The sequence below is a fragment of the Aethalodelphis obliquidens genome, unplaced genomic scaffold, assembly GCF_003676395.1.
Source record: "Aethalodelphis obliquidens isolate GAN/ISIS:26980383/991018 unplaced genomic scaffold, ASM367639v1 scaffold100, whole genome shotgun sequence".
Lineage (NCBI taxonomy): Eukaryota > Metazoa > Chordata > Mammalia > Artiodactyla > Delphinidae > Aethalodelphis > Aethalodelphis obliquidens.
This window is the reverse complement of record NW_020838044.1, coordinates 1,195,738-1,211,528: the sequence shown is the minus strand read 5'-3', so window position 1 is coordinate 1,211,528 and position 15,791 is coordinate 1,195,738. Positions and strand designations below refer to the sequence as shown.

The window sequence follows — 15,791 nt, the reverse complement described above, 5'->3', positions numbered from 1 at the left end:
CTGCTGTGATCGGCACAAAGTCGTCCCAGATGTTCCCGTACAATCCTGTGTACTGGGGAGGAGGTTTCCCCTAGAGTGGCCATAACCCCACCCTGCTTCTGCCAGCAAGTGGGGTACTTTCTCCTTATGTAACCTTTCTTAATCTGCACTGTCCAGGGAAATCATGACAGTCTACATAGAAAGATCAGGTTCAAACTCATATTGAATCATAGTTCTTTATTAACTTGAAGTTGCTGCTGTAATTTGAATATCAGCAGAGAGAATTTGTTGGCATTGTTTTTCCGCTCTGTGAGGACATTCTAGTCGAAAGGAAAAGCAGTCTGTACAAGGGTGTGGTGGTTATGAATGTCATTTAAGTCATGATTTTAACCTCTAATAGTGCCACATTTATTGACCATCTTCCATATGTCTAACACTAGAATTCAGGTATGTATGTAGATGCTACACAAAGACAAATTTTTGGCTTGATCAAACACTGAGTGCCTACGGCACATTCCTTACATTAGCTTTTGTGTTCTTCATCACAACCCAAAAGAGTTGGTGGTATTATCACCATCTTAGATGAGAAAACAGGTTCAGAGATGAGTTTGAATTCAGAGTCAGGTCTGTCTTACTCCAAAGTCCATGCCCACAGGATGGCAGGGGCTGCCTCAGGTCTCAGAGAAAGGTCTTTCACTGGAGGCGTTCAAGCCTGTAAACTGGCTATACTACCTGGTCATAAATAAAGGGAAGCCCTCAGGGAGGAGTTACATGCTGGTCTTTTCTCTTCGGTTTTCTTTCCTTGGCAAGCAACTGTCAGATTTCTGACAGAATCTTAACTGAATGTTTTTTTTTTTTCGGTACGTGGGCCTCTCACTGTTGTGGCCTCTCCCGTTGCGGAGCACAGGCTCCGGACGCGCAGGCTCAGCGGCCATGGCTCACGGGCCCAGCTGCTCCGCGGCATGTGGGATCCTCCCGGACCAGGGCACGAACCCGTGTTCCCCACAGCGGCAGGTGGACTCCCAACCACTGCGCCACCAGGGAAGCCCCTTAACTGAAAATTTAAAGTATAAACAACATTCTAAAGTTAAAGATATGATTTTTATTGAACATGTATAAGATTCACCTTTACATTACTCAAATATTTTACAATAAAAAAATTTGGCGAAGAAAAGGAAAAAATTTCCTGGATTAATAGCTGGGAGGTTAAAATAAAGAAATATATAAATATGAAGGTCATTCTCCATGTATTAGAGATTAGAATACTAATGGAATCACTTCAATAAAAAATTTTTCATAAACATTTACATGATTACCCACAACTGTATCAATTTCCAGAGGACCAAATAAATGCCTAAGAGGAAGGTGATCCCCCAAGTAAGATGTATTTCCAAAAAAACAAACTGAATATACCGTAAATGTCTTCCTGTATGTGGGATTTGGTCAATGAATATCAGCAAGAGAATTCATTGTTATATGCATAAGATGAACATAAACATTTGTAAATGTGGAGTTTGTTGTCCACGGAAATAAAAAATTTTGCCAGTTTTGTCATATGGAGAGTAGCTAGAGACCACCCACATGACCATTTAAAATATACTGTGTATGTACTATCTTCTGAAAAGTCACATATATAAGGGAATAAGGCCTTTATATCTAAAGCAGTCTTAAAACAGGTTAATATAGGCATGTTTCATCCTTTGTATTTTTAGACTTCATCTTCTTTAACATCTCAGCTATTAAGACTATGTACAGTACCTAAGCCAACACATGGGTAACGGCACAACACAATTTCAACTACAGTACTAGGTTACATTAACATGACATACCATCCAAGAGAACTGACCAAGCATAATTTCTGAACTGCCCCAGTTAAAGGTCTGTTAAAATAAAATGCAACCCTGTCATATAAGCCCAGTATCTTTTAGAGCATTATCATATATAATGGAAGCCTAACACTTCAGAGAACTTCAACGAAGTATTTAATAATACCATCAGCTTGAACTTGTAAGGTAGTCTAGTTAGCATGGAAATCTTAAATTCTAAAAATACTTCTGGATGTTTTAATATATTAAAACTCATTGATACCTGAATGTGTGGGTGACTGGAGGCTAGTAGGAGATTTTTTTCCCTTCTAGCAACAAATGGGCTAAGTGGTGGACCTCTGTGGCTCACGGTTTCCATTTAAAAAACCAAAAAGCACATATACAGAAGAATCTAGTTAGGACATCATTACTCTGATAGTATTTTGCTGAAATGGGTTGGTGGACTTTAGGATTCTTGGCCAAGACTTTCTCAGATTATAAGTACCAGTCCAAATTAGTCGTCTGTATACAGAAGCCTTCACCACCACCATCGCAAAGGGGGAGTCAACCATCAGAGTGTAAATTAATGGCCCAGGGCCTTCTCTGCCCTCTGCTACCCTTCACATCCTCTCTAGTCTTGGTCACCAGCACAAGTCACAGGAAGTGGGCTCCTGACTGGTCTCTGTGTTTCCCCCAAACAAGGTATTTAAGACACTTCATTATCTGATCAGAAATACTTAGCTTTAAAAATACCATCAATCTTTTTCTCTAGGGTAAGATTAGAAAAAGAAAATGTTATATATCTGCAAATTCTCCAGGACTAGGTGATTTAAAATTCGACTTTAATATTAAAAAAATAAAATATTTAATATTTAAAAGTTGAAAATTTATTAAGATTTAATTAATTAATTTTTCAGATTTATTTTTGAAACTCAAAATGGAACCAAAAGTAGACTTGGTATTTAATAAGCAGATTTTTTTCAATAGCTATATGGTTAAGATATTACTAGTATATACTCTAAGAAAAACTAGAAAGTAAGACGCTTAGGTCCTTTAACAAATATTTTCAAGGACTGTAATGAAATCTGATTGCAAAGTATTATGATAGAACACAAAATAGAATAAAATAAATCCAGACTTTCACTGAAGAAAGCGGACACTGTCATCTTTTTTCTTCCTAATGTTTCTACTTATCAAAACATATGTTATACTTACTAGTACCTTAAGCAAGATGTATCTGGTGGCTGCTCAAATTGTAAAGGCACGATTTTCAAAATCTCTCCACATTTTGTTCTTAAAAAATAATGCTATATCATCTTAAATACCAAGAGCCAGTCTTGTATAAAGGTATTGGGCCAAGGGCAGCCAAGGATGAGTAAGATGTGGGCAGTGCCCTAATCACAGCATCTTTTACATATCTGAAAAATGTCCTCACTGAACCTAACTTACAATCTAGTTTTTATTATCACTTTCAAAACTGCAAAATCATCTGCAGAAGTGCCAATAAAAAACATAGCTTAGAAATAATACTTTGAAAATAGAAAAATATGTTTTTAAGACGTCATAATAAATATCTCTCTAAACAATATCTTCACATCTCTATTAAAAACTTTCTTTGATTGTTTTTTTCTTCCCATGATATATAACGAATGGATCAATTCACCTGTTTATTCGCAGACGGCATGTCTTTACCATTAAGGTAATATTTTCCTTGGTTAGACTAAAATGTTCAGGTCAATTTTTTTTCTTCAAAACAAATCTTAAAAAATAAAAAAGCATGACTAATGAGTCAGAAAATCCTATCTTTCAACATTCAAGATATTCTAAAACGGGGTGTTATCTCTTTAAAAAAATATCAGAATCTATTTATAAAAGTAGTATTGAATTAATTTGGAATACCCAATCCTTGAAATATTAAAAAAAAAAACCCTAACATGAACTATTCAAAAATTTTCAAACCTCTAAATCTGGATATTAAAAATAAATTAAAAAAAATAATATATTTTTCCCTCTGACTTTGCCAACATGGAAATATTAGACCAAAGTAATTCTAACACAGCACATTTCTTGGACATGGTTTTGAAAGTAAGGACTGGGAATGACTGGTTCTACAGAATCAATATTTTTCTTCAGTGACTGAGTGATTCCAAGAAAATTAAGATCTTTCCATACAGACACTGTCATGTAAGACCAGAAAAACTCTTAAGGTTTATCTGCTGTGCTATTTAACTGGATCCAGATCAGATATTCTTATTTTAAAAGCTCTATTTGATGTATGTTATATTCTATTCTTGCCTCAAAATAACTAATTTCTGATACAGTAAAGAAGAAAACAGAAAACCATGGGTCCATGTCAGTGATGTCAAGTGGCTGTCCCCTGTCCTTTATCCACTACCTCCTTGGAATAATTTTCAGTTTCATGTAAGCCTGAACTTACAGAGAAAAGGCAGCTCTGTTTCTGACCATATCACAATTTTCCTCCTGTTGTTCTAAATTTTGACTCCTGAAACCATCAGATATTATTCTGTTAACAGAGCTCTTACATTAGGGTGTCTTATGGTAGCCTAACAATATGGAGTCTTAAACTTCGGTCTCTCATATAGTGCTAGCGGGAGTTCTGTAGCTCATCTAATATTAACAAGTAATGATACATACTGCATAATAATAGCATTATACCCATTCACATATCTCAGACTTAAATAACTCACATTTGTTATTCAATTTATGACTAATACATTTAGAATTAAGCATTTTACATGTTTAAAATGTAGTATAACACCTTCCCAAATCACGAACACCCACATTTTATATCAAATATTGCATCAAAAAGAGTGAATGAACTTAGTACAATACCGTGATAGTATAATATGGAAGATTTCCTTCACAGGAATTATATCTATTCTTGGCAAAGCTTATAGAGTTTAAATTATTTTCACTTATTGTCTCTCAAACATAAAATTAAAAAATTAGAGCCCAAATCAGTCAAGCACTTCTGTCACACGTTTTACACTTCAACATTAAAATTATACTCAGATGTATAGTGCTGTTTTTCCCACTGGATGTTTTGAAAAAAAAAAAGAAGGCTTTTCATTATTATGTGCAGTGACCACAGAAGCTGTGTACCTCTAAGTACACGCGGCACACTGCCCTGATACTACCATTCCGATGTTCCCTGTGGGTGGGTGAGAAAGGAGAGTGGTGGGCACCTTCAGAGAAGAAATCAGTGTTGGCTTTCCTCTTGATAGATGAACATGCCGCATTTTTTTTTAATAGGTTCACTTTCTCATAAGTGCTTGAATAAAGTGCCTTGACAGCTCAACTGACCACATCTTAAACCCCTAGGGAAGCTTCAGTTCACCAGCTTGATTTCTAGCGTTTGATCACAACTTGTTCATAAGCTCCAGACCCCACCCTAAAAGTAGGGAAAAAACAAAACAAAACTTCAAACTTGTGAGCTGTAGTGTTTGAGATTGTTCCACTTAATTTTGTCCCCAAAGAGATAGTGCATTAGGCATTTTCTACTTGATTTGATATCCACGAGGTTTATGTTAGATATCACAGAGAGAAAGTACTTGAAGTATTGAATGTTTATAATTGATACACTGGGATTAGTCTAGTCCCTGATCACCTCATACTTATTCCCACAGTAATCTAGTAATGTTTCCAAATTCTTAACTATCAACACACTGTGGCAAACATGTTTATATGTAAATCCAGGAGCATATATTGACTCTAGCAGTTCAGGTCTTGCGCTGACTTAATGGATGATAGTTTTTAGTTGCATTAGTATTGTGGCGTCTTAACGTACTTAACAAGGAAGCGCAAAAATTATTTTAGTCAAATGCAAATGTCTTTATAGGTGGTCAGTATTGTAAATTATATCTATGCTAATGCAGATTAAAAGGGAAAATGATCTTGAAGAGGGCTTTATTTCTTCACGAGCATGGTTTGTCAGACTGCTGGCTGTCCTCCCACATCTACTCTCCCCTTTTCCATGGTTTTAGCTAGGGACAGCCTGCTTGGTTAAAGACCACATTTCCTGAACTCCTTTGTCTACAGGTGTGGCCTTGTGACTAAGTTTCACCCCCAGGGAACGTGAATGGAGATATGCCAACTTCTGCCTCACTTGCTTTAAAGGGACATTGCTTGCCTCGGACTGGTAGCCATTTTGATAACACAGGTAAGGAGGATGGTAAAGGACAAAATGGAGGTACCTGCACCAATGAATCATTTCTGGGGCAAAGCTGTCCCTCCAGGCTGGCCATTTTATTTTTGGGTCTCCTTATTATAGCAGCTTAGCCTTTGCCCTAATATGCCAGGTACTAACTGACCTCTATTAATGAAATATGGAGAATACTAAAAGACTTAAAATTTGCAAGCTTTGTGAATAAAGTACTTAGAAATACTTAAATTAAGTAAAGCCCTCAACAATAGGCTTTTCTTTTTTCTATTGTTGATTCACCTGGCACCTTGGCCTTACGTTATAATGGAATGAACACATGTTCCGTCTATTGTTTCTTGGTCTGGGAGGATAAGGTTTTTGTTTTTGTTTTTCTGGTGCTGAAGGAAAGTGCAGCGTTTATTGCAGTACACCACGTAAGGAGTCCAGGGCAGGTAGTGCCCCAAACATCCAAACTGGGAATTTCCTGGCACTCCAGTGGTTAGGACTCCGTGCTTTCTCTGCCAAGGGCGCGGGTTCAATTTCAATCCCTGGTTGTGGAACTAATACCCTGCAAGCCTTGCAGCACGGCAAAAAAAAAACCAACCAAACAAACAAACAAAAAAAACACCAAACCAAACCAAAAAAAAACCCCGGACTCCCCTGATAAAGGTTTTCTATGAGCCTATAAACACAGTGTCTTTTTGAGGGAGCTGGATTTATTTTTGGATGAGGATCATTCTACCCTTTCACTGACCCCTCCTGAGTGATAAGGAGGAAAGCTAAAGTGGTATTGCATGGTGGGAGGGTATTACTGCTTAAAGTTATCACCAGGCGCCTATCTCCTCATTTGTCAAGATGCCAGGGACTACTACCTGACATTTCACTCTGAGTATGCCAGAGATCAGTAAGACCAGAAGCAACCACCATGACTGGTCTCTGCCCTTAATGGAATTTTAAGGGGAAATTCTAAAAAATGGAAGTAAGGTAGTAGTTACTAGTCCACCAGGACTGAATTGGAATTCTCAGTTGATTGCTCAGAGACTTCTGTTCTTACAGATTCATTCTAAAGAAGAAATAGGAACATCCTCAACAGAATACCAGTGAACACTCTTTCACAGCTGCAGATAATCAGAATTTGAAGGAACCTTGGTGAGCACCACTGCACATAGGCTTTTAGATGCCCTAAAATGGTCCTGCTTCGGGCAGTGATGGAGTGACAGGAACCAGACTTTCGCTCCTGCTTCAAGTAACTAGAAAACTGGATAGACTATATGAAACAACAGTTTTCACACACTGGACAACAGGCAGCATGGGACTGGCCCTGAGATAAGGGAAAGAAAGAAAGAAAAGCCAGACAAACTGCCTCAGCTTGCTGCCTAAAGCCATCTCCTTCTGGACCCTCCCAGCCTACAGCACAGGGAGGGAGGACCCAGATACAGCTAGGTGGTCTCTGTCAGTGGAGGACTCAGGTCAGAGCTCAGGGATGCAGGAGCTACAATTTGTAAGTCCGGGGTACCAGAAGGAGTGGAGAAAAATAATGGCTGCAGAATTTCCAATTTTGATGAAAATTTTAAACCCACAGATTCAAGAAAAGCTCAATGAACCCTAAGCAGAATATAAACACAAAGAAAAACACACCAAGGCACATCATAAGCAAACTGCTAAAAACCAGAGATAAAGAGAAAAGCTTAAAAGCAGTCAGAGATGAAAGATAAATCACAGAGGAATAAAAGTAGAAATGAAAGCAGACTACTTGTCAGAAATTAAATGCCCAAGGCAAGCAAGGAGGTACATGCAGGGTTCTGTAAGAAGCCCTGAGCTGGCCAGGCTGTATCCACTAGACTTAAAATGGATTACTGCAAACAGTCCTCCCCAAGTCTCTATCCCTTGTTGCCCTGTTCTCTTCAATCTCACAGGTTCCCTTTTGGAACTGTGGTTCTTGTGCCTCTTCTGTGCCCTAGGTAAATGATTCTGGTTTCATCCTGTGCTACCAGTTTATCTTACATAATGGATCTAACACTAACACATTAGCTTCTCTGATGAATACCCACTATTTATGGAGGGCCTATGTGTACAAGTACTTGCTGGACAGTTCAAATTAACTGCCATAAGAACTCTGAAAAACAGACCTTTAATTAGTATATATAAAGTACTTGAGTGTTTACTGCATACCAGATTTTGTCCTAAGCATTACCATGTCTTCCCTCATTTAATTTTAACACTATTAACTCTTATGAGGTGGGTTCTATTATCATCACTATTTTACAGGTGAGGACACTGAGGCAGAGAGAAGTGAAGTAACTTACCAAAGACACACAGCTAATAAATGGTGGAGCTTGGGACTGAACACAGGCAGCCCACTCCAGAGCGTGTGTTGTTCTCCCAGGGATGCATCTGTCTTTTTGGTAGCAAGTGAGAGATGCAGTATGTCAAGATCATGGCTAAGCTGGGTATTTATGGCTAAGCCAGGAACAGAACCCATATCTGACTCCATGGCCCATCCTCCTTTCACCATGACACATTGTTTCTGACATTCTTCAGCATGTAATATGAATCTACTTCAACCCCTAATTGTCCCTTTAGGCTTTCACGTATTGGGTGATTTTTTTTTAACATTCATTTGGAAGGAGGACGGGAGGACGGGAGCCAGAATTCTTAACTACATAAATGCCCTTATATCCTAGGTTCTAGATTCTCTCTCAACTAGAAATTATCTTTCTTTTCTCTGAGTAACAACACAAATAGCTAGCATATATTGAGAACCTTTTATGTGCCAGGTACTGTGCTAAGTAACTTTACATAAGTGATCTAAACCTAACCCTCACAAAAATCCTATGAGTTACCTAACTTATTTACCATTCCCATTTTACAGGTGAGGAAAATGAGGCTTACAGAGAGTTTACTAACACTGTAAAGTCAATAGTGGAAGAGCTATGACTGGACCCTGAGTAGTCTAATGAGATAGCCCATGCGTTTATTATTTTGGTTCCTTTTGGTTGGAACTGTAGCTTTTGCTGTTTCTCCACCTAAAATAATAATAGCTAGGGCTTACTGAGTATATGTCATTTATACTTTATAACAACTCCAGGAAGTAGGCATATGATCACATTTTTAATAGAGTTCAGTTCAACTGAAGTTAAATGATTTATTCCCAAAGTGGTCTGGTTAAGATGTGAACCTGTCTCTTTAACTCAAAAACACATTTTCTCTACCATACATGTCATTGTCCTTATAAATGTCATTCTTCTACCTAGTCCCCTGCTACTAGTCTTTCCCTGCTCCCATCTACCCTCAAAATTATGGCCAGTTACTTTTCTAAAATGCCAATCTGATAGGTCAGTTCCCTGCTGAAGAATGACCAATGGCTCCCCAGTGTACACAAGAAGGGTAAACATTTTGTTATGGGGACGGAGGCTCTTTACAACCTGTCTTCAAGATACTTCCCAGCCTCATGTCCCACAACTCCATTTCACATGCCCCACCTCCTTAGAAAAACCTGTTTATGGGCATTCTCTAAGTAGGTGATATTATTCATAAACCAGTAAGATAAAATGATTAAGTACAATGAATGGGCTTTAGACTCAAGAGACATGGGTATGACCTTGGTTTTAACACTTACTAGCTTTAAGGCCTTCCTTGGGTAAACTTCCTTAACCTCTTTTTATCTTTGCTTCCTATTTTAAAAAACTAATAATAGTGTTGAAAGAGGTGAGAATTGAATGAAACATACACATGGTGCTCAGCACATAACTAATAAAAGTTCAATAAGTATTGCCTATAATTATTATATATTCACTACTATATAATTATATATTATAATTATTATGCCTGTTAAGTTCCTTCTATTTGTCCCTACTACCAGGAATATCTGTCTTCCACATACCCCTTCGTAACCGCTCACTTATCTTTTATTCTCCCAAAGACCCTCTTCAAGTGTCAACTTTTCTCTGTCTGAGTAAGGTGCCACCTCAGTTCCCTCTACTTCTCTGTGTTACAGAATTTATCATACTACTATAAAATTTAGCCTGTCTATCTCACCTGCTAGAAAGGGTCAGATAACAAATATCTTAGGAGGGCCACATAGTCTCCGTTATACTGCTCATGGCTCCTACTGTAGCACAAAGCAGCCAATTCAGACAATATGTGTAGACAATACGTAGACAGGTGGGCTGTATTCCAATAAAACTTTGTTTACAGAAATAGGCAGTGAGCCAACAGGGCCCACGGGCTGTAGTTTTCCAAACTCACATGCTAGACTATAATCTAGCTGAGGGTAAGAGCTGGGTCTTTCTTCTTTGCACCCTTAACCACAAGTTGGCCCAATAAATTGTTACTGAATTTAATAAGTGCATAAGTAAATGAAAGTTACAAAAGGTCTAAATTGTGTGACTCCTCTATTCTCCACAGCACAGTTTTATTCCCACCTATCACATCTGAAGGTAGTTAGTTGCTGATGTAGGTGTTTGCTCCTTTGTATCCTTTGGGCCCTGCAATGTGATGGACGCATAGGAGGTACTCAATAAAATGAGTATTGGTAGAAGAAATGAATTAAACATTCTTTCTGGTTTTGAGCATTAGAGAATAAAATAACTGTCTTGGACCAAGGGGGCTCCCTCCCCCTGCAACTCTGACTTAGACTGTCGTTGTGCTGGAATTCTACATAAATACTCCACAGAAATACTGGGTACTGGATGCACAGGGATCAGGCTGTGGGGAAGCAGTGGAGTGATCAGAATTTCTAAGGTGTCCTCAGCATCTGTGCTCACTATCATCTGCTGCAGTGCTGGGAACCAGAATGCTAAGTTTGGCAGGTGCCTTTTCTTCATCTGAATCTAAATAATTACCAACATGAAAATTAGTTTTCCAAACTTATTTTTCTTAATATGTATGTTAGGCTCTAGTGGGGCGTAGAAAAGAGAGTACATAAAAGATTAATATCAGTGTCTGCTACTGAGTGGTTGTGTAACTGCTCATAACAGACAAGATCACTGATTGAAAATATGATTTTGCTTTGCTGTAAGATATCAGACTAAGAACTCTTTTCTAAATGTCCTTTGTATACTGCAGCTTGCCCAGTGCTCTACCAGTTCTCTACTAATATATTCTAAAAATATATCTAAGGAAATCAACACATAAACTTATAAAATACAATTTCAAACATACTCAGGATAAGGAAAACTAAGAGCTACACTAAGAGCTGTAATTCTTCTCATGGAACTACTAATATTGTGCTTTCTAGCCTCAATCTAATACAAACTTTGTAACCTTCATCTTCTACTCACGAGCATTTGAAAGAAAAAGTCAGTCTATTCTTTATTTTAGTGAGATACTCTTTGGACTACATACCTGTTTGGAAGATGATGACTGCCAAAGGTTGTACTTCCCCCAGGACCCACAAATAACCTCAGTCCTTCTTCTGCAATATACATTTACAATATTTGTTATAGGTACAATTATTAGATTGTCAAATAATATTCATATTATAATAAATTCACATTTTACATTCAGTTTTGTTAAAGAAATAAAAACTTATAAAAAGAACTACATACATGTTTTAAAACAGGCAGTTTAAAAGATATCCTAATAGTTACTTCTTGTTAACTTTCTTAAAGGTATTTTTCTTTAAGCCCAGTAAAGAAGACAGCTGTTCCTACAAACTTCCTCAAGCAGGGTTTAATTATTTTTCTTTACAACCAGTTACATAATGAAACTAAGTCCATTGTTAACTGCTCTCTATTCACACCAGCATGAATAATTATAACTTTCAAATTGGTGGCACGTAAATTTTCAGTTTCAGTGAAAATGCTAAGGAGGGAATGAGGCATTCTGTTACTCACTATCATTTTAAGATCACCACCTAACCTTCCAAATTGCAATAGTGACTTGAGGTACTCATGCCCAGTTATGACAAAGCAGATGTAGATATCTGTCATAAGGTATATAATCATGGCAGACATTGATGCATAGTTAAAAAATACAATAAAAGCTTTCTTTAAAATTGATATTTTTAAACTAAAGTTAATTCTTTTCCAAATTTAATATCCATTAAACTAAACTATCCAAGAACTAAAAAGTTATCTTCAGATTTTTATGGGTGTGAAATTTATTTTACAAATACCGAACACTCAGTATCATAATGTACTGACTCTTTACTGCTGACCACATTGATTATACAAACCCGGGTCACATACATCCATATATACTTAATGGTTATCTACACACCTTCTGCACTGGAATCTAGGCTGAAGTCTTGACTTTGTAATATTTTCTCCACAATATCATCTGCATCCACTCTGGTGTCATCAACTCGCTTCAGCTGAGATTCTACAGAATCTTGTTTCACTGGGCATCTTTGAAAATAATTTTTAAAAATTTCCTTTTTTATTATGTTATGAAAAAAAAGGTTTTTTTTTTTCTTTTTTCCATTTAAACTGAGACCAAAATGATACCTGTTGAGTGTTTCGGAAGCTGTATCTTCTTTATCAGCTGTATCAAGACTTGGTCCAGCTATCTTTTGCTCAATTTCATCACATGGCTCTAGAATACTTTCAATTCCTGTTGATGTACTTCCCACTGAGGTATTTCTCCTGTGGCAGAACTCAGAGAAACTAGATGACCGGGAGTGGCAAGAGCTATACCCTGTCAGAGAAAATCACTCTGGATGTAACACTATTATCAAACACACTGCAACCAAACATTCTCCTCCCGCACCATAGCAATTCCAAGTCCCTTCAGAGCAATTCAACTTCACTCTTAGCCTCTACCTGATACTTTTGACTGCTGGCTTGCATAGCTTGATGTTCTAGAATGTCCACAGGCACCAAGTTCATCTGGAACAGAGGCACTCTTTGCTGAGAGATCTGCAATATGTCATAACATAATGTTACTATTACTGTCAACAAGTCAATGGTCAATTTGTATTCTAATCTACGTATTTTAGAAACTAAGTTCATTATCAAGTTACAGAGTGAAAGAAATCCCTTTCAATCAGTACAATGTACACAACTTGCTGCAAGAAATACTGTGCAAAGAACTTAAATACCTCAGTTTACTGAAGTGCTATAGTGCTTTTCATAAGATTTAATAGCACTCTATCTTAAATAAAACTATTTCAGTTTTTATATTTAGTATTTCTCTTATAAAAAGGAGTCAGATGGATTTTTATAAATTCTCACAAAATTGCCAGGTTTTTGGGTGGTTTTTGAGGAAATCTTTCCCCAAATCCATCATGACAGTAGACACTTTGTTACTTTTGCGTTAGTGATGCTGGTGCTAGGCTATAATTTGGACAAATGTCTGTGGTTTAAATCAACACAGCGTGTGATGTAGCACTGAGAATGAGGTTCTTCAGAAATTGATTATAGTATTCAGTTTCAAAGTCAATGTACAAAAAAAGCAGTGTCAAAGCTATTTCTATTATTTTCCTAATAATGTGCATATTCCAGATGCCAATTATGTATTTCCAGAACTAGGCTTCTTCCACAGAATGCAGAAGGGTGACCATTTTCATTAGGGTGAAATATTTGGAAACTAGAACTGTTTTTCACTTAGAGGCAAAAGGAAACCAACTGAGTAACACAGCAATTATAGCAGCAGTTCTATAAATGATATTGAACACAGATGGGCCAACGAATCCTGCCAAATAAGTAAGCTACTGGAGCGACCTGGCCCTTCTGCAAAGGGTTTCTCATTTCTGGACAGACTGTAAGGTACAAATCCAAACCAGCATCCCTAGTCCTGCTTGACAGTGGTCCTAAGCCCAAATGTTTGGCTACAGCAAATTCTGAACTAAAAGAGTTGGTTCATATCAAGAGTTATATACTTTACTCCTAGCATTGGCTCAGATCTTAATTCATCCATTTATTTATTGGTTTTTAAAATGTGTTCATTCAATAAGTATTTATTAAGCTCTTACCAGGTCAGTGCCCAATACTGTACAAGATATAGGGGTACAAAATAAATAAGATAAAATATATGCTTCACAGTTTAGAGTAGAAGCAGTTATAATACAATGTGGCAAGTACCAAAATACAAGCACCAAAAAGAAGCTATCAAGAGCTCCAAAGGACAAATGCATTGAACACTACTTGGTAATGAAGGAACAACCTCATAGAGGAGGTTAACTCCAGGTCTTTAACAATGCATAGGAATTTCTCAGCTAGACTAGGCAGGGAAAAGCATGCCTTGTCTGTAGGAAAGCAAACAGTTTGGTAAAGTTGGCATATAGGGTAGTGGTGTAGATGACTGAAGGAAAGAGAGAGATGAGCAGATGCCTGCTAATGAAGGACCTTCTCCTATGGGTTTAAGGAAGGAAATAATTCAATGGCTTTAAGAAAGGGTGTGGCTTGACCAGACTGACATTTTGGGAAGATCACTTTGGCAGCAGGATGAACAGGGGGTGAAGGAGTGAAGATTTTCATAATAATTCAGCTGAGATATGTTGAGCAGACACAAATGACAGTACTTAATTACTAACTAGAAGTGTGTGCCAGGATAACTGCAACAGAAAATACAGGGGGAAGAGTTAGGAAGACGACGTGCTGGGTATGTGGAATTTGAGACACCTGAGGACACCCATTCACTATTCATGGAATTTCTACTGTGTCCCTGGTCATTATGCTGTTGATACAAAGAAAAATTAAGACCTGATCACGAAGAACTTAGAAGCTTGCTGAGAAAAAAAGATAAACAGATGGGTTTCAGTCTAATGTGACATAAAGTGGACCTTTCCAAAAAGCATTTGGAAATATGTGCCTGTGGTCAGGACGGAGGCCTGGAGGCAACATGAATTTGTAAATCAAACATATTAACTCATATTTACATGATCACATTTACATTTTTGTGATAGTTAAATCCCAGGTACAGATGCCATCACCCAGGGAAAGTGAGTGGAGGGAACCAAATCCTGGACAGTATCGATATTTTAACAGGAAGGTGGAAGAAGATAAAGAAGCCTCTGAGAAGCCAGAGAAAAGAGGTAGGAGCCAAGGCAAGAGAAAGCTTCCAGAAAGAATAAATGGTCAATTTATTCAGATGAGAGCAGAAAAAATGCCCACAGGATTTGACAGTCATGTTCTGGGAGACATCATCAGGAGAGGGCAGAATGTAGAAGCCAGACCACACATGAGTTTAGGAATAAATGGGCAGTATATTCTTCCTAGAATTTTGGCTATAACTTGCTCCCCTGAGTCTGAGAGAAAGAGGGCGGGGGATGGTGGGGGAAGGAGAGTGCGAGCCTATGGGAGAGCAGTACATGGAGAAGGATGTAGGGCTAATGAGTGTTTGGTTTCCAACATGAGAAAGAATTCATAATATTTAAATACTGAAGACAAGGAGCTAATGCAAGAGTTAAAAGTACACAAAGGATTCACTGATCCCAAATCAGGAAATTTGAGAATCCTTATTACGCATAAGAAATCTTATCTTTGCAATCTGAAAAGTGGTGAAAATGTTAACCACAACACTACACCTTTCTTTTCATTCTTTCAAATAATAACCCTGGTCACATGGCGTGGGAGAAAAAAGGAAGCTCATAAATGCTTTTTCCCCAGCCAACTTGACATTCCCCCACCTGCTTTTAGCTCGGGGAGCAGCCTATGACTGGGTGTTTGCCTGGAGAAGTGGCCCCCAGGGTGTGGCCTGGGCCCAGCAGCAGGAACAGCAGCATCACCTGGGAACTTAGTCATGCAGCTTTCAGGCCCCAACCTAGATGTACTTAATCAAAACCTCTGGCTGCAGTGTCAGCAATCTATGGTTTAACAAGCCACCAGGTGATTCTGATGTGCACTAATGTTTGGGAACCAGTGAAAGAGGGTATGTGATTCATGGAAGAGAAGCACCACCTG

General features: G+C 38.0%; 1 protein-coding gene across 3 annotated transcripts in view; it reads right to left on the bottom strand.

Moving 5' to 3' along the window:
- Positions 1-1,000: 1,000 nt before the first annotated feature.
- The window catches only part of EEIG2 (EEIG family member 2), a 107,374-nt gene continuing 92,583 nt past the window's right edge, over positions 1,001-15,791 (bottom strand). The window contains exons 7-11 of one of the 3 annotated variants that reach the window (XM_027096226.1): positions 12,711-12,806; positions 12,396-12,585; positions 12,169-12,296; positions 11,293-11,362; positions 1,001-1,033 (exon numbers count right to left, since the gene is read on the bottom strand). In XM_027096226.1, coding sequence (XP_026952027.1) covers positions 1,030-1,033; positions 11,293-11,362; positions 12,169-12,296; positions 12,396-12,585; positions 12,711-12,806 — 488 coding nt within the window. In that variant the 3' untranslated portion in view covers positions 1,001-1,029. Of the gene's footprint in view, positions 1,034-1,061; positions 5,197-8,250; positions 8,345-11,292; positions 11,363-12,168; positions 12,297-12,395; positions 12,586-12,710; positions 12,807-15,791 lie in introns of those variants that run through there. The other 2 variants (XM_027096225.1, XM_027096224.1) reach the window with 2 other exon arrangements.